The sequence below is a fragment of the Phaseolus vulgaris genome, chromosome 1, assembly GCF_000499845.2.
Source record: "Phaseolus vulgaris cultivar G19833 chromosome 1, P. vulgaris v2.0, whole genome shotgun sequence".
In the NCBI taxonomy this organism is placed as follows: Eukaryota; Viridiplantae; Streptophyta; class Magnoliopsida; order Fabales; family Fabaceae; genus Phaseolus; species Phaseolus vulgaris.
Window position 1 is genome coordinate 12,999,734 of NC_023759.2, and position 20,101 is coordinate 13,019,834.

The following is a 20,101-nucleotide window of genomic DNA, read 5'->3' on the forward strand; positions in this document are numbered from 1 at the left end:
CAATGTTTGATGAAATAAGTGTTTTATAGACTTGTGGAACTTGGGAACTTGTTCCTTTACCTTATGGGAAATCTGTTGTTGGATGTAAGTAGGTTTTTGCTATCAAAGTTGGTCCTAATGGTACTATTGATCATCTCAAAACTCCTCTTGTGGCTAAAGGTTATACACAAATTTTTGGACTATGGTGATACATTTTCTCCAGTGGCAAAGATGGCTTTTGTTCGCTTATTTGTAGCCATGGAAGCTCTTCAAAGATGGTCTCTTTATCAACTAGATGTCAAAAATGTTTTTCTTAATAGGGAATTTTCAGGAATTGTATGTCATCTTCACAAATCTTTATATGGCTACAAGGAGTCTCCTAGGGCCTGGTTTGGAAAGTTTAGTAATGTTGTTCAACAATTTGGTATGAGTCGCAGTGAGGCAGATCATTCAATTTTTTTACCGCCACTCTAGTGCATGGTGTATCTATATAGTAATATATGTTGATGACATTGTTCTTACAGTTTGGTGATCACCATGGCATTTCTCAAATAAAACAACATATCACCACTTTCAGTCCAAAGATTTTGGCAAACTTAGATTTTTCTTGGGGATTGAGGTTGCACAATCCAACAATAGTATTGTCATCCCTGAAAGAAACTATGCATTGGATATTTTAAAGAAAACTGGATTAATGAAATCAAAATTCGTTGACAAACCTATGGATCCTAATGTCAAACTCCTACCTAGTCAGGTGGAGCCTCTCTCAGATCCTAAGAAGTACAAAAGATTAATCGAAAAGATTGAACTATTTAACTGTTACTCATCTTGATATTTCATTTGCAGTTAGTGTGGTGAGTCAATTCCTTAGTTCCCCATGTGTTGATCATTGAAATACAATTATTTATATATTAAAGTACATTAAAGGTTCTCCTGGAAAAGACTTGATATATGGTCACAATAATCATACTAGAGTTCTATGTTATTCAGATGCTGATTGGACAAGATCTCTGTTTGATAGAAGATCCACTTCTGGATATTGTGTATCTATTGGTGATAGTTTGATTTCTTGGAAGAGAAAGAAACAAAATGGTGTGCAAGATCTTGTGAAGCAAAATATAGAACTATGGCCTCTACTACTTGTGAGCTGGCTTAAACACTTAAAGAATTTCAATTTAGAGAGGTCACTGAAATGACACTTCATATGTGATAATTAGGTTGCTCTTCATATTAGTTCAAATCTTGTTTTTCTTGAAAGGACCAAACTTATTGAGATTGATTGTCATTTCATTCAAGAAAAGATTGTATCTAGAAACATCAAGACTGAGTTTGTTAATTCGAATGATCATTTGGAAGATATTTGCACTAAATCTTTATGGGAATGTAGAATTGATTATACTTGTAACAAGCTTGGTACATACTATTTATATGCACCAGCTTGAGGGGGAGTGTTCAATGTAATGGTTTTAGCCCATAGTTTCTGTTATTCTGTTATGTTATTATTTCCATGTATGAATAAACAATCCTATCTGTGTATTTTACACAAGGTAAATTATCCTATATTTATTTTCTTTATTCTTAATAACTTGGTTATCATTGGGTCATTTTCTTGTAGTCTTGAAAAATATATTAATTCACTCATTCCAGCAAATTTATTCTTCAGAGCTATATGTTTGCCTCTTGAAGGACCACAAAGTTTGTTTATTGTGTGTGCTAGAAGGCTTAAAGATGATAAGAAAAACTTACTTTTGTTTTGATAATTTCTTCAAGTTTGATGGAATGAGCTAATTGAGGGATCTATAAGCATTCATATACTCTGTTTCATTTATTTGTATTTCCCACCCCTTGGATCTTTGATAGTATCCATTAATGCACCCTTGTACCAATAAGCACGCTAAAGGAAACAACATGTGCATATGTATCAGATATGGTATTCGAACAAATTTCTTTGATTCAATTTTTAGTGATTATCATTCTGATTATTTATAAATTATAACTATTCAAAAACTTCAGACCCTAATTTATGCTTTGTGTGACTGAGTCCTGAACATATTTGCCAGGTTTCCGCCACACATGTTTTTGTTCAGGATTTGGATGGGAAGAAAATTGAGTCTCAGCTTCTGCCTCTATCTAATGCTACTTTGACTATGAGAAAACATTATGTCAGAGCATATACAGGAAAAGCTCCTGGGAGCAACGTACTCAAGTATTGGCTTGCATTTCCAGTGTCTGTACCTCCCCTTGGTTTCAACACCTATACAGTCACAAGCTCTGATCAATCTAGTTAATGATATATGTTATTGCTTTGTTGTTAACTTTGTCTGTTTGTCTCTGGTCTGTTGTCTGTATCAGTGTAGTAGGACTGAAAGATAACAGTAATTAACTTTAACTTTATGACTCTTTGAATGACATAGATGATAGTTCAACTCTCTCAAAGATGTCAAGTCCAGAAGGAAGTACTGATAAAAGCATAAAAGTTGGACAAGGGAATCTAATGCTACTTTATTCAGCAGATGAGGGAAAACTGACTCACTATGTTAACAGTAGAACCCTGGCAAGTTTCAATAACTTTATTAATTTTTCTATTTGTAGTCTTCTCAATACGCTCCAAGATCATGTGTTATCTGATAAGGGATGCCATTATTTTCTAAGTTCAATTTGCTTAAGGAATAAAGTTAACAATGCTGAATTTTCTTATTTTCTTTTGGTTGAAGGTTACAGCATCAGTTGAGCAATCATACAGTTATTATTCTGGAAACGATGGGACTGATAAAGATCCCCAGGTAGTTACATATATACCCGAAGCTTCTATATATTTGAATTTCATTTGTCTTAATTTCGTACTACATTGTTAGTGGGAAGAATTTTTTTATATAGTTGTCTTTGCTATTCTATATATTTGGTTGTCCTAGCCAGATGCTGTAATTTCTTTGTTAGGCATATTTTGGTATAGTATTTTGTTTGGTAAATGTAAAGAGTACCAAAAACAGCCCAAAAAGGGCATTGTTTCACCTAACAGCATCATAACTGACCAATTTGCTCCAAAAATAGCAACAATTCCAAAGAAAGGCCCCAAAAATGACTGGGCTTTCTACAGACAAGTGAGATTCTCCTCTCTGTTAAAAGGAGAGTTGTTTTGCTCTAGATTATCAACACCTACACTTGATTGTTGCCACACTCGTGATTTTCAGATCTGGTTGGTTATTTATCATGATTTGGCCGCCATACAAGTTTTCTGATCCCACAAGTAGGCGTTGGCTGACTGGTAGGATTCCTTAGATGATTGGTGGTTGCCCTCATATACTCATGATACCATGTAATGAAAGGAGAAAAGACAATTATGTTCTAATGGGATGATTTGTATAGCATGGTCTCCCTATGCCATATAAAATACCATGTTGAGAGTGTAGTACATGCAGTACAAAGTACACTGAAGTCAAGCCTTATGCTCTCGTTAACCTAGCAAATAAAAACAATAAAAAAGTGAACATTTGTTTTCCGTTTTTGATGCAGGATAAATAGTGCATTTGTCAATTAGAAGATTGACTTAATGCTCTAGATTGTACATATGTTCCCATTTTCTTTATTTTTTCTTTTCTGGCCTTTCCTTTACTATGTCTTCTAATTGGAACTAAGATAAGATCACCTTCTTACTTTAATCCATAATATTCTTAATTAAACTGGTTAAATATTTGTTTTGATTTCAAACTACCTTTTTCTTAAGGCTTCAGGGGCATATGTCTTCCGTCCAAATGGTTCGTTTCCCATTAAATCCGATCATCAGGTTATGGACTTTTCCTTTTGAACATTCAATGGTTGATAATTTTAATTTATGGCCAATCCAGACAATAATTTATTTTATTTTGTATGGTTTGTGTTCAGGTATCTTTTTCTGTCCTGCGTGGTCCAATATTGGATGAAGTGCATCAACAACTCAGTCCATGGGTATCCCAGGTAAATTATGATTAAAATAGCTATTATATGAACAATTTTTCCTACATGCATCTACCCATAACTCCCAATGCCTGCAGCATCCCCTGCCCCCTCAAATTTCAGTAAAATTAGAAGTTATATCTCTTGTAATTGTCTATTAAGGATGGAAGTCTAATTTGTTTTTTTGCATATACAGATTACACGGGTATTCAAGGCAAAAGAACATGCTGAAATTGAGTTCACAGTAGGTTACTTTTCATGTTATCCAATTGGAAGAGCAAATGATTGTTTCATTTGAATTAAATTGCTCAGAAACATTTGAGATGTTGCATCTTAAATTTATGTATATATATATATGTGTGTGTGTGTGTAGGTTGGGCCTATACCAGTGGATGATGGCATTGGGAAAGAAATTATTACTCAATTTAAAACGACAATGAAGAGCAACAAGACATTCTACACCGATTCTAGTGGTCGTGACTTCATTAAGAGGGTTTGTTAAATTTGTTTTCTGTCCACCTACTATTCTAAATTATGTATATCAGTGATTATTAGATTGTGCCTTTGTATTATCATAAACTATTCAAATTTTGTATTTGAGACTTCCAACATATTTGTAAGTGGAAGATACAATATAATTAATAGGAAAACCTTGAGTTAAACCATATTGATAATGGGGTCTCATGATGGGTGGATGAAATGCGAAGAGACTTCATTTAGGCTTAACACTAATGACATCTAACAAAGTGGAGGCCTATCTGTAAGTGCTTTGATTTGTCGCCTAACATGTGTCTATTGCCTTCTTCTAGTTTGGAAACAGGAAATCATCCTACATTAAATTGATCTGTCAAATTTTCTCTAAGTTAGGTTATTTAGGATTTTTTTGAGAGTCGAGTTTGTCTTAGTGGTTGCATCAGTTTCTCTTCATCAAAGCTAAAGCGATTTTTTCTATAGCTAGGGGGATTGGTACACCCTTTCATAGGTGCCTTCTTCTCCTTGCATTGTTTTGTTTTTTTTTTTATCTTTGAATGGAGTTGCAGAAGCTTGTTGGAATGGAGGAAAAGAAAACTGGATTTAAAGTGGAGAAATATGGGTTTGGGAGAGTGAGGGGTGAGGCCAACTCACTAGGAAGGAATCTATGGGAGGCTACACAAGAGACTACCCTAGAGAGAGCTTAAGAATAAGTGTTTATGGAAAAAATGGGCAGCATATCTCTTCTCATTCAAGCTGAATTTTACAAGAGGATTAGCACTCCTATTTATAGTGCTAAGTAGTGTACATGTTCAAAATTTTAACCCTAAAAACTCTCCACTCACATGATGACAAATGGCTCCCTCTCATTGGAGCAAATCCTCTCAAATTGGAGCTTGACAAGTGCCCTATCTTCATTGGTGGAAAATCCTCTCCATTGAGGAGATGCCATTGAGCATCTGCTAATTTGTAGCTAAATCCTTCTGCTATGGAGGGTGTTCCACATGAGAAAAATGGAGTTAATAAAAGAAGGGATTGGATACTGCAGTTAATCCTGAAGGGGAAGATGAAGTCTTCGTTGATATGCCTTCTTTGGAAAGCATTCAAGGATGGGGAGAAAATCACTTGCTGAGTTTAGGACGACATCAAAAGAAAGTGATGAATGGCACTTCTGGTATTGCAGATTTTGCTGCAGAAGTCTTTTCTACAGATGTCTTTTCAGCAGATTTCAACTAGGTTCTTTCTAAATCTGACATTAATAACATGCCTTTGCACAACAATTTTACTTCTCTTGTAGGGATGGAAAATGGAGAAGCGGTTATTCTCTTAGAAGAGGATCGTGAAAAATCTCCTAATGATAATATCCTCTTCATCCTAATTGGTTTTCCTTGGAGATTGGTGAGAGTTTGCAGAAGCTAATGGAATTAGTGAGTCAAGGAGAGCTCCATTGGAGTAATGGATTCCTTGTAGTTGCCATGAGGAGTGGGCAGAGTGATTGGTTCGGCCAAATCATTTGGAAAAGATGAAAGAAGAGACCAAAGGTGTTTATCCTAGAGAGGCTAGACAAAAGAGTGCTTAGGCTTGCAATTTGGCACCATAACACTCATATATTTGATCTATCTTTTCATGAGCCAAGCACTCCAATTTATAGGTTAGAGGGTCAGCCATTTACAAGCAAAAAAAGTGGGAAATTACAAGAGTTTGAATTAGGCGTCTAAACTTAAGTCACAAGGCAAGCATGATCAAGTGTGCACCCATGACCTAATTAGCCTAATTAGGTCCAATGACTGACCTAGAGTTTAATGTGGGTTCCAATTAAGCCCAAGTATACCCTGGGTATGTTTTAGAAACCTAACCATAACCCTAATCTAATTAAGGAAAAAATACAAGCCAAAATCCTACTCTAGAATTTACACTAGGTCATGGCATTTTTAAACATATATAAGAAAGTGTCCCTGCCATCAGTATCAGAGTCTCAATCTTGTCTCGATCTTCTTGTATTCTCCTTTCCATATCTCTAGTGGTTGGTCCTAAGCTGAGGCCTCTGCCATCACCTGCTGTAGACAAATTTAAAAACAAAAGTAAGAATGTCTCTGAGTTGTGGGCCGATAGGGTGGAAAAGGGGGATTCCTTGAGTGACAATAATGAAGATTCACTACAAACTACAAGAAAACTCTGGCAACCTTTTAAGGATGGCAACAAAGGAAGAAAGAAACCTGCAAAGGCTTCCCACTAACAGTGAGGTTCAGCGTAGTGGTGTGACTCTTTGCTCTATGTGCTTCGTATGTAATGAGGACTAAAAGTCTATTTCTCATCTTTTTCTTTGGCTGCTGACTTCTGGTCCTAGGTTAAATAAGTTTTCCCAAGGAACTCTTTCTCTTCTTCTTATGATCTCACTGATTTTCTTAAGTCTATTGGGAGTCCTTTAATTAAACACATTAGGCTTGTTGTCATCACCTTCACGGTCTAGATGCTTTGGAGAATGTGAAATCACACCAGATTTTAACAAAAAGATTAGCATGAATCATGCTTTAGATTCTATTAAAGGTTTTATCAAATTGTCAGGTAATGCTTCCAAAGGTTTTAGATTCTATTAAAGGCTTTAAATTCTATTAAAGGCTTTAGATTCTATTAAAGGTTTCCCCTAGCTGGCTGGAAAAGGTCAATACAGATGGTGGAGCTAGAGGGTTCGCAAGGCTTGCTTCTTGTGCTGGGATTTTTAGAGGTAGCACAAGTGAATATGATGGAGAAAGGCCGCCTTTCTCCATCAGAATATGTCGAGGGTTTTTCATCCTTTCTTGATGTTCAGTCTTCTCTAGTGGCGGAGTTCATAGGAGCTATTATCGCTCTAAAGGAAGCACAAAAATTTGGCTATAGACATCTCTCGATGGAGTGTGATTCTTCCTTAGTTTGCCCGACTTTCTCTTCTAAATCTCTTGTGCCTTGGTCTTTACACTATAGATGGAATAAAGGCTTGTTTTTTTGTAAAGGGATTGATTTTAAAATTTCTCATATCTTTAGAAAAGGCAATCATTATGCTAATAAACTTGTCTCCTTAGGTTTACTTAATAGGCTAGAGTTTGTTTGATATAGTAGTTTGTCTCCCAACATTTCGTTAGACTTCTTTCATAACAAGTTTAAACTCCCCATGTTTCGCTTCGCTTTGTATAGGTTTTGGCCTAGTCCCCCTATGTTTGTTTGTATCTTTTGTTTTTGTTTTATGTTATCTTTCATGTGATGACATATGATAGTTGAAACCTCGGGTGTCACCCTAGCTCAGATGTGAGGTTTCATTTTGATGCCTAACAAGAGTTTTATAAAAAAAAGTTCTCTACCATGCTCTTCCTTGTTCTCTATTCTCTGTTCTCTGGTGATTTTGGCTGGAAAGGTATGCTAGAATTTGCAAGAAAGCATTCTAGACAAAATCATGTACAGAATTTGCAAGAAAGCTCTTCCTTGTCACATTTTTTTCATGCTTTTTCTTTATTAGATATGCAAAGAGATTGGCAAGCCCTATTACATGATTCAGTCTCTGGTTTTCGATGATTCTTTTGTATTATTCTTGGGAGAATGGCTTATTCTCTAGCTTTGTTCCCTTTTTTGTTTCTTGTATTTTCTTTTTCAATTGATAAAAATTGTTTGCAGATTCGAGATTTCAGGACAGATTGGGATCTTCAAGTGAACCAACCCATAGCTGGAAACTATTACCCTGTATGTTTCATTTAATTGAAGATTGACTATCTATTTTTCAATTTTTAGCTTATATTATGTTCGTCTACTGTTGTACTTATGAATGGATTTGTTTACTATCTATTGTAAGTTTTTCTTTTCCTGAGCAAATGATTTTTTTTTTCTATTCAGGTTTCTATTTAAATGAAAATCATTATGTTAAGAGACATGAAACTTGTGTATTATGAATTGAAAGAATATACATTCACTCAGACATTGTTTACAGAGATCTACATTTATAACAAAGTCCAACTAAAACAGTTACACTAACTAGAGTAAAGAACAAACTATAGTTAATACTAACTAACTAATATACAGTGAGTTCATTCTCACACCACTTGGAGGCTTAGAAGTCTTAAGGAGCTCAGCCCATTGAGTTTGGCACGACGAAAAGAAAATCTAGTAGAAGATAAAAGTTTTGTTGGAAGATCTGCCCACTGATCTTTGCCTGGAATATATTGAACCACTAACTGCTTGTTTTTACATCTTTCTCTCAATTATGAGCCAAATTGACGGCATTGTGATTTTCGTATAACACCAAGGGAGCATGATGAGGAACAAAAAGTTTGAAAAGAGTTGTATCAGAAGAATGTGTGTTGCGGTGGCTGTAAGACTTCTACAATTTGCCTCATTACTAGACCATGAAATTGTTGTTAATTTATTTTTACGTGTTATCGATATCGGATAACACGGAAAATATTGGGGACCTCAAAAATCTTTTATAAGTTATAACAAAAGCCATAATAGGTAATGGCGGAAGTATTGTGGTCAAAAGAAATTCAATATATACTTATAGATAATTTAAAAAAATACAAAAATATAATTGTAATACAAAAGTAATGAAAGAGGCAATCATAACTAATAATAATATTAGAAGATAAAAGTTTTGTTAGAAGATCTGCCTGCTGATCTTTGCCTGGAATATATTGAACCACTAACTGCTTGTTTTTACATCTTTCTCTCAATTATGAGCCAAATTGACGGCAAATTGTGGTCAAAAGAAATTCAATATATACTTATAGATAATTTAAAAAAATACAAAAATATAATTGTAATACAAAAGTAATGAAAGAGGCAATCATAACTAATAATAATATTATGTCTAGAAATTCAAATAACAATAACATCAAATAGAAACACCACAAATTTCAACTTCAAAACTTAAAATAACAACAAAACATAAATAAATGTCTTAAACTTCTAATTATCTAACTCTTCTTCAATCCCAACATAGTTTTCTTCAATATCATTCAATGGAGCATATCCCTCGTCCTCTTCCCCTTCAAAGAAACACTTGTCAAAGTTAAGTAATTTTTCAAACTCAGAATCAAAGCTATCATGCAATTAATTCCCAACCCCAATTTGAATCTTGTCTTTGCTCCTCCTTGTTGGGTTGAAGTTGCTTGTCTCCTTGTACAAGTTATTGGTTCTATTAAAAGAAAAGAAAAGAAGAATAGGATAAATCCCTTGTAAATATCGCCAGATTGCTCTGATCCGGCCAGTTTTCGATCCCCCCTGCGATCCAACACGTTTTGCTCCCAAAAAATCGCAAGATCGACAATCCTACAATCTAGATCACGATTTTGGTAACATTGATCACCAATGGAGACATAATAACCAAAAAATGATCTTCTATCAGATGGAGATCCTGCCCAATCAGCATCTAAATAATAAACGACTTTAGTATTCTTATTGTGACCATATAACAAACCTTTTCCAAGAGAGCATTTAATGTACTTCAGTATACGAATGACTGCATTCCAATGGTCTTCACATAGAGAATTAAGATATTGACTCACCACACTAACTGCAAAGGAAATATCAAGATGAGTAACAGTGAGATAGTTCAATTTTCCAACTAATCTTCTATACTTCTCAGGATCTAAAAGAGGCTCCCTCTGATTGGGTAGAAGTTTGACATTGGGATTTGTGGGAGTATCAACAAATTTCGAATTCATCAATCCAATTTCCTCCAAAATATCCAATGAATATTTTCTTTAAGAGATAACAGTACCAGTATTGGATTGTGCTACTTCAATCCCTAAGAAATATTTGAGTTTGCCATGATCTTTGGTCTGAAAGTATTGACAAAGATGTTTTTCATGGTGATCACTGCATGTAAGAACAATGTCATCAACATAGAGTGACGGTAAAAAATAGAATGATACCAAACTATTAAACAACATTGCTAAATTTTTCAAACCAAGCCCTATGAGACTGCTTGAGACCATATAAGAATTTGCGAAGACAACATACCAATCCAGAAGACTCCCCTGAGCAACAAAACTGAGAGGTTGCTCCATATAAATTTCTTCCTGCAAATCCCTATTAAGTACGACAATTTTTACATTCAGTTGATAAAGAGGTAATTGTTGAAGAGAAACCATGGCTATGAATAAGCAAACAAAAGCCATCTTTGCCACTATAGAAAAAGTATCACTATAGTCTAAACCAAAAATTTGGGTATAACCTTAGCCACAAGACGAGCTCTAATACCATATTAAGAAGTAAACTTTAAGCCTAATTCAACCTTATAAAATCAACTTATTAAGGTGAGACCCTCGTGCGTGGGACTCTATATTGATAGGTGGTCCGATAGCGGGTGGCACAATAGGCCCAAGAAACCCTCACTAGGATAGGCTTTAAATGACTTTGGTATCATATTAAAATAAAAGAAAAGAAGAATAGGATAAATCTCTTGTGTATATTGACCACATATGGTTATGTTTATATAGAAAAAGAAACATGAGTTAAACCCATTACATAAATAGAAATATCTAACAATATCTATAATATCTCATAATATTTAATAATATCTAATAGTATCTAATAATATCTAACAGGTTCTACAACACTTGAAGCTTCATAAACAGTTGCCCAATTAAGAGTGAGATCATCATTAAAAACCAACTCATTTTCCCCTCTTTGTTATCATTATCATCATCTACTTGTTCTACTAACCACTCATTGCACTCATCAATGTCATTCAGTACAGTAAGGTCTATTTCATCCCTAATATTGTATCTTTGAGAAAGTTGTTGGTTACTGTTGCATAATCAGGAGAATTATGTTATAATTAAGTGCAGATTCCATTTTATATTTATTAGGACAGATTTGTTAGTGATTTGATTTTATTTGATTTGTACAGCTTTAAACACTCATTATTTCTGGCTTTCATTGCCTATTATTTCTTTCTTTAATTAGGTTGTAAAACAGTCTATAAATAGAGACTGTAATTACATTTGTAAGATATCTCAGAAATATATTTCATCTATTTCTTTCCACTTGGTATCAGAGCTCCTGATCTAGGAGACTCTGCTTCCGCAATTTTTTTAGCCTTCATTGCTATAATCATTTTCCTTGACAGCCGCCATTGCTGTAATCATTTTCCTTGACAGCCTTTATTGCTGCAATTATTTTTTTTTTTGGACAGCCTTCATTGCTGCAACTTTTTATTTTCCTTATCCTTTCTCCATTGACCGTTATTGCCACCGCCATTGACCACCGCCGACCACCACCACCGACCACCATTGTCGTCGCTCGCCGGAAACTGCACCGCTCGCCGGAACTGCCACTGCTCGCCGGAAACCGCCGCCAGCCGCCGGAAACCGCCATCGGAAAATTTTTCCGACGGATTTTTTGTGTGCGTGAACAGGATCAAATATTGCCAATCTGAAAAAAGTTGGTTTTGAACTCTCATGGACTCCCTTAGTAAGCCATCTAGCTATTGTTCCTTTACTATGAGTGGTAAGAGTTCTAGTTTTTTATCCTTTAATGCTTCTAGTACTGAAAATATCTGGATTATAGACTCTGGTGCTACTGATCATATGACACCTCATTCCTCTTTTTTTTCATCCTACACTACTTTATCCGGTAAGCCATATATTACTGTTGCTAATGGTTCCACTACCCCCATTAATGGTCGTGGTACCATTCACCTTCAACCTTCATTTCCTTTAAAAAATGTGCTTCATGTTCCCAAACTATCCAATAACCTCTTGTCTATTCAAAAGATTACCCAAGATTTAAATTGTGCAGTGGTATTTTTCCCTTCCCATTGTGTTTTTCAGGATCTTGCCACGGGGAACACTATTGGAATTGCTAAAGAGCAGGGCGGGTTATATTATTTACAGCATGAAGAAAGTAAAAAGGGTGCTAGACTACAGGCACACACTTCTGATCTTCAGCAAGGTCGTGAATCTTGGTCATCATCTCAGATATGGCTTCAACACAGATGTCTTGGTCATCCTCCATTTAGTACCCTAAAGTCCTTATTTCCTGTTTTATTTACAAAAGTGTCTGCTGAGTCATTTCATTGTGATGTTTGTCAGTTTGCTAAACACCATCGGACAACTTTTCCTCCCAATGGTAATAAAAGTTCTAAACCTTTTGATCTTATTCATTCAGATGTATGGGGACCTTCATCTATTCCTAATATCTCGGGTGCAAAATGGTTTGTTTCATTTATTGATGATTGTACTCGGGTTACTTGGATATTCCTCATGAAAGATAAGTCTGAAGTTTTTCACTTGTTTGTAAAGTTTTACAGAATGATTCAAACACAATTTGAAAGTCCAATTAAGAGATTGCGTTCTGATAATGGAAGAGAATATGTGAACCAAAACCTTTCCAAGTTCTTTGAGGAAAATGGAGTTGTTCATGAATTAACCTGTGTGGACACTCCTCAACAAAATGGGGTTGCTGAAAGGAAAAATCGTCATCTCCTTGAGGTTACTCGAGCTTTACTTTTCCAAACATCTGTTCCTAGATCTTACTGGGGGAAGCAGTCCTGACTGCCACTTATTTGATTAATAGATTACCCTCTCGGGTTCTAGAGGGTGTTACTCCTATTCAGGTTATGACCACATTCTATCCTTCTATTCCCATGTTGAATAGTCTTCAGAATCGTGTCTTTGGTTGTCCTGCTTTTGTCCATGTTCATAGTCCTTATCGGGGTAAGTTAGATCCTCGTGCCATCAAATGTGTCTTCATAGGTTATGCCCCCAACGAAAAGGGATACAAATGTTATCATCCTCAAAGTCGTAAAGTGTATATTTCCAAAGATGTCACCTTCGATGAAACAGAGTCTTTCTTTCCTAGTTCTCAGCTTCAGGGGGAGAGTATTCAAGAAGCTGAGGACCTTGAGTTGCCACCTTTTCCTTTGTTGCAGGATTTCGTTCTTAGAGAGGATGACAAAGACCCTGCACCAACATCATTACCAGAGAAGAATAATGAAGACAAATATTTTGGAAAACAATATCAGCGAAGGCAACAAGAACCCGTCCTGGTCGAACAACAACTTCAATTGTCTGAACCGGAGGTAAGAACTCATACCAGTGAGACTCTTGAGGACACCTTAAATACTGCTTTTGAACCTAACCTAAATGATTTACCTATTGCCTTGAGAAAAGAAAAAAGATCTTGTGCCAAATATCCTATATCCCAATTTGTGTCTACAGAAAAACTTTCTATGTAGCACCAGAGTTTTCTTTCAGCTATTGATTCTATCAAAATCCCTTCATCGGTACAAGAAGCCTTAAAAGATGAGAACTGGATTCGAGCCATGAATGAAGAAATGAGCGCGTTAGAAAGGAATGAGACTTGGGAGATTGTAGAGAGACCAAAAGATAAGAAAGCAGTGGGTTGTAGGTGGATATACACAGTTAAGTATAAGTCTGATGGCACACTGGATCGGTATAAAGCAAGGTTGGTTGCAAAAGGGTACACTCAAACCTATGGGATCGATTATGAGGAGACTTTTGCTCCAGTGGCAAAAATGAATACCGTCAGGATTATTCTCTCCCTGGCAGCACACTTTGGTTGGGCAATGCATCAATTTGATGTTAAAAATGCCTTCTTGCATGGAAGCTTGGAGGAAGAAGTATACATGGAGATTCCACCTGGTTATGGTATTGTTAATGAAGGGAATAAGGCGTGCAGACTTAAGAAGGCCCTATATGGTCTTAAACAATCACCTCGTGCTTGGTTTGGAAGGTTTACTCAAGCTATGGTATCTTTGGGGTACCGACAAAGCCAAGGTGACCACCATACTCTGTTTATAAAACATTCTCAGAATGGTAAACTCACTCTACTTTTGGTCTATGTAGATGATATGATTATTACAGGTGATGATGAGATTGAAAAACAAAATTTGAGGGAGAGACTAGCTGCTCAATTTGAAATGAAGGATCTTGGGAAGCTGAAGTACTTCCTTGGGATAGAGGTTGCTTACTCGAGACAGGGCATCTTTATTTCTCAAAGGAAATACATCCTTGATCTTCTCAAAGAGATTGGTAAGTTGGGTTGTAAGCCCACTGGAGTGCCAATAGAGCAAAATCATAGGATTGGGAATGATGAGGAAAACCCAAAAGTGGAGAAGACACAATATCAAAGACTTGTGGGAAAACTCATTTATCTTTCACACACTAGGCCAGATATAGCCTATGCAGTTAGTGTGGTTAGTCAATTTATGCATGATCCAAGAGAAAGACACTTGCAGGCAGTAGATAAAATTATTCAGTACTTAAAAGCCTCTCCAGGAAAAGGATTGCTATTCAAAAAGGGGGAAAACTTATCCATGAAAGTATATACTGATGCTGACTATGCAGGATCGATTGTTAATAGGAGATCCACCACAGGCTACTGCATGTTCTTGGGTGGAAATCTGGTGACATGGAGGAGCAAGAAGCAAAATGTAGTTGCAAGATCAAGTGCAGAGGCAGAATTTAGAGCCATGGCTCAAGGGGTGTGTGAACTCTTATGGATGAAGATCATACTTGATGACCTAAAAATAAAATATGAAGCTCCTATGGGTTTGACATGTGATAATAAGTTCGCTATCAGTATTGCACACAATCCGGTTCAACATGATCGAACAAAGCACGTAGAGATAGACCGACACTTTATTAAAGAGAAGTTGGATGATGGTCTTATAGCCACTGAGTACATCCCTTCAAGACTCCAATTGGCATATATGTTTACTAAGGGACTTCCCACAAAACAATTCGAAGATCTTACTTGCAAGTTGGGAATGATAGATATACATTCACCAACTTGAGGGGGAGTGTTGCATAATCAGGAGAATTATGTTATAATTAAATGTTGATTGTTACACTTTATGTAAACCAAATCATGCAAACTTTTGTGGTCCATCCTATTCCTTTTTTTTAATGAATCTGCATTATGAATAAGTAAAATGTGAATTAATTTCTTTCTACATTCTACAAAAAAGATAATAATGAAAGAATCATGTCATGAAAAGTAGTTATTACTTGCTCAACTACATTCCAATTGTGCTCACATTTCGATGAACTACATGTCAAACTTAAAATCTTATCACACGCAAGACCAGACATTGCTTATGCAGTTAGTGTGCTAAGTCAATTTGTGCATGATCCAAGAGAAAGACACATGCTAGTAGTTGACAAAATTCTTCAGTACTTGAAGCCAAACCCAAGAAAGGGATTATTCTTCAAGAAAGGAGATGCTTTGACCTTGAAGATATATATTGATGCAGATAGACTGTGTAGATTCTATTATTGATAGATAATCTATGCATGGGGATTCTATATTTCTTGGAGAAAGTCTAGCGATGTGGAAAAGCAAAAAATATGATAGAGTATCTTGATCTAGTGCAAAAGTTGAATTTTGAGCCCTTGCTCAAAGTGTGTGAAGGACTCTAGATAAAGATCATACTTGGTGACATCCCTATGCAATTGTACTGTAATAACAAGTCATCCATGAGCATTGCCAATAGTCCAATCCAATCTGATACGACCAAACATATTGAAATTGGCAAACACTTCATCAAAGATAATTTGAACAAAGGCCTTGTGGTTATAAATCATGTTCCTATAAGATTTTAGATAGCAGACATTTTCACTAAAGAGCTTCCTCATGGCAGATTCTAGGATCTTTTAGACAAGTTGGGAATGATTGATATTAATTTACCAACTTGAGGGGAGTGCTGTGGATAGCAGATTATTAACATAAAAAATAGTCTCAATATCTCCATAGTAATTAGGAAAAAATATCTTCAAAATCTTCCTATTTATTTCAGCATATTTTTATTTCCTTTTTTGTAAGTTTTTGGTTATTACAAATAGAGATTATGAGAAATAGCTGCTGTGATTGATATCCATAAAATAATCCTTTTGTTTTCAAGTGTTAGGAACCATAGCTTGAGGTTGCTTGGCACTACTGAGTTGTTATGATTACTATAGTGGAACACTCAAGATGTTCCAATGAGCAGAATATACATGAGACTGTGAATAAACATTCCATTGAGATGGAGTTGGTTGATTGCGAGGTACTTGATACTTGGATTGAACATGTTGTAATAGATAAGAGTCATGTGTTCATATCTGAAACATTGTAACATTGAATTGTGGCCACCATGGCCACGACCTTTAGAACCTCTGATATTAGAGTATGAATTAGTATTGATAATTAGGGCTTGCACTAGAAGTAAAATGGGGAAAAAATGTATGTCAGTCATTTCTGTGAAAAAAGGTGCTAGTAGTAAGCAATAATTATGGAATTACTTTTCTTGATCTCAAAAGGAAAAAATACAGTGTATTTAAAAGAAAAACGAAATCCTAATAAAAGAAAGTAAATCTCCTGAAATAAAGAAAATAAATCTCCATACATAAATACTTTAAATCTAAAGCAAATCTACCAATTGAACTCTTAATCTCATTCCCTTAATTTTATTGATTTCTTACAAAAAAACATATATTCATTATCCATTCAATCTATAATTATTGTACAGTAAATGTTTAATATTTACACTCATATTTCAACAATTTGCAATAGCTTGATTTAGAAAATTCGTTTGTGACATTCACTAAAGAAGATTTTCCTCTACTGTGTGAGTATTACGTGACGCATGACGAATCTTAGACTGAAGCCGTCTCGCTTTAGTGAGTTTGATGAAGAAAATAGGAATGAATTTTGTCCCAAACCTCAGCAGTGAATGGATCCAAGAACTACAGCAAGCATAGGTCTTGATGGCAATGATTCCTAAACTCGACAATCTAGTTTGAGTTAAATTTAGTCACGATCTTCCTCAGTTAGAAAACATATTGGATTGCGAGGGGAGACAATGAATCGTTACAGATTATGTGCTTTCATTATATGTTTAATTTGATATCACCACAACAAAATATTCTTCTCACCGAGTTTCTCTATGATCCCACGAGACAAGATTGTTAGCCATTGGAGTTTGAGAAGAGAATCATCATCAGGGAAAGGTTGCACTGAGCTAGCGTCCTATGACTTGGAACTTCCTGATTTGCAGTGGAAGCCATGAAAAAGTTGGACCAAAGAGCCCATGATACCATGTTGAGAGAAAAGGAAATTGTTAACTATGAATTGAAAGAATTTACATTCACTCATTGACTTTGTTTACAAATATCTACATTTATAACAGAGCTCAATTATAAGTTAGCTGTAATTGTCTAACTAAAGAAGTTACACTAACCAGAGTAAAGAACAAGTTGCAGTTAATACTAACCAACCAACATACAGAATAGGAGTTTTACACTCACATTCATCTTTGCTCTCCTTTTCACTTGAACATGTTTTTATTTTATTTCTTATGCATGTTGATTTGCTTGAAATAGATATTTCTGCATTTTAGTCCATCTGCTTTATTCTTCAAATGAATATTATAAATATTATGGCTTGTCACTATTCTTTCAGGTTAATTTAGGAATATATATTCAAGATAGTAGTGTGGAATTCTCAGTGTTGGTGGACCGCTCAGTTGGAGGTTCCAGCTTGGAGGATGGCCAAATGGAGCTGATGCTCCATAGGTGGGTTATTTTGCCAAGTTCAACATGTTACTAATTGTTAGTCCATAGTTTCTGTTATTTTATTATTATTTTCATTTATAAATAAACAACAGTATGTGTTTATTTTATACAAGGGGTTTATCCTATTTTTCCTTTTCCTTTATTCTTAATACTAATAATGAATATGATTGACATTTACTTGTTTTATGATTTGGTTTTATATTTTGTTAGGAGGTTGCTTCATGATGATGCAAGAGGTGTAGGTGAGGTACTCAATGAAACAGTTTGCATTGCTGATAAGTGTGAGGGCTTAACGGTTAAGTAAATCTTTCCAAATATCCATCTACAATTGCTTGCATAATGATTTCTGGTTATGTGTTCATTTGTGAGCAGATTTTTCTGGTGCTCTGATAAGGTCTCATTTTATTGATTTTTGTTGTTGAGATATGGATGTCGTCATGCTAAGTGCAATTATGCGATTTTATTTAGTTGATCTCCTTACATACACCATTTTGTGTATGGAATCTGGTATGCTTGCAATGTACATTAAAGATATTATAAAATTTGCAGTTATTGAGAGAGAAATGGATGGAAGAGATTCTGAAAACTGGTTGTATTGCTACACAACAGATTCCATCTTATGTATACTGATGACAATAAATACAAATAATTATAGGATATTTTATTCCTAGAATTATAATACATGACATAATATGCCCATAAATCATATTATAAAAAATATTATTTTAACCAGATATTCCTCTAACTATAAAGTCCAGTGACAGCTGTACCTGGCCTGAGCAGTTAGTTTTTCTATGACCACTTCCAGTGGATATGTAAACACTGTTAGTGTACTCTAGTTAATTGAATGAATTCACTTTTTATTTTACCTAATATGTTTCTCTTTTCTTCTCTTAACCATTAACAATCACATAACTCCTAATAATAAATGCCTTAAATGCATCTATTGATCCTTCTTAATCCACTTTGGATCTTGGTTCCCATCAATACCACCTGTTGAAATATTAGCCTCGTCCCAAAGGACTTCAATACCAATATTTCTCTTTTATTTAGGGCTTCTGTTGGAGATCCCACATCAGAAATACATTCCATCTATTTCTTTCTATTCCTTTCAACTTGGTATCAGAGCTCCTGATCTGGGAGACTGTTTCTGCAATTTTTTGGCAGTCTTCATTGCTGCAATTACTTTTCTGGGCAGCCTTCATTGCTGCAATTACTTTTCTAGGCAGCCTTCATTGTTTGCTGCAAATACTACCGTTGCCGACCGTCAACTACCACCGACCTCTGACGCCGACCTTCGCTGCCGACATCCGTAGCCGACTTCGACGACGACCTTTGCTGTCGACCTCTGACGCCGACCTCTACCTCTGCTGCCGACCTCCGTAGCCGACCTCGACAACGACCTTCGCTGTCGACTGATGTTGCCGAACTCCGACGTCGACCTTCGTTGCCGACCGACGTTGACAGACGTGCCGACCTCCGACGTCGACCTTCGCTGTCGACCGACATTGACAGACGTGCCGACCTTCGCTGCCGACCTCCGCCGACGTAGACCGCTACTGCCGGAAATTTTTTTCCAGCATTTTTTTTCCAAACAGAATCACCACCAGTTTTGTCGTATTTATTCAACTCTTACCAATGTCGACTAACAACACAACCTCTCTTAGCTCCAATGATTTGCCGATGTTGCAAAGCAGTTATCGTGTCGATGGAAACAACTACCTGCAATGGGCTCAGTTGGTTCGTGCTACTCTCAAAGGAAGGAAGAAATTGAGTCACCTAGAACGGAACCCTCCAGCCAAAATTGGTTCGAAATACGAAGACTGGGACGATGAAGACTCTCTTATCATGACCTGGTTATGGAATTCTATGACGCCAGAGATTAGCAGAAATTGTATGTTCTTCTCCACTGCTAAGGAGATTTGGGAAAACCTTTGTCAAACATACTCTATGAAAAAAGATACTGCAGCATGGTACGAGATAGAAAACAAGATCTTTCATACCAGCCAAGGGAGCCTTTCAGTAACTAACTACTATGGTATGTTGAATGGTTTATGGATCGAATTAGATCAATATCAAAATTTGAAGATGAAGTGCACAGATGACTCTATTGCACTAACACAATTTCTTGAAAGGATACGTATATTTAAATTTCTTTCTGGATTAAACCCTGA

At 35.8% G+C, this 20,101-nt stretch overlaps 1 protein-coding gene across 4 annotated transcripts in view; it reads left to right on the forward strand.

Annotated features, from left to right (window-relative positions):
- LOC137813606 (alpha-mannosidase At3g26720-like) overlaps positions 1-20,101 on the forward strand; it is a 45,797-nt gene that overhangs the window by 16,570 nt on the left and 9,126 nt on the right. For all 4 annotated transcript variants that reach the window (XM_068615957.1, XM_068615956.1, XM_068615954.1 and 1 more), the window contains 10 exons: positions 2,040-2,262; positions 2,394-2,533; positions 2,694-2,762; positions 3,704-3,763; positions 3,862-3,933; positions 4,109-4,156; positions 4,286-4,405; positions 8,029-8,094; positions 17,815-17,927; positions 18,138-18,222. In XM_068615957.1, coding sequence (XP_068472058.1) covers positions 2,040-2,262; positions 2,394-2,533; positions 2,694-2,762; positions 3,704-3,763; positions 3,862-3,933; positions 4,109-4,156; positions 4,286-4,405; positions 8,029-8,094; positions 17,815-17,927; positions 18,138-18,222 — 996 coding nt within the window. The remainder of the gene's footprint in view (positions 1-2,039; positions 2,263-2,393; positions 2,534-2,693; positions 2,763-3,703; positions 3,764-3,861; positions 3,934-4,108; positions 4,157-4,285; positions 4,406-8,028; positions 8,095-17,814; positions 17,928-18,137; positions 18,223-20,101) is intronic.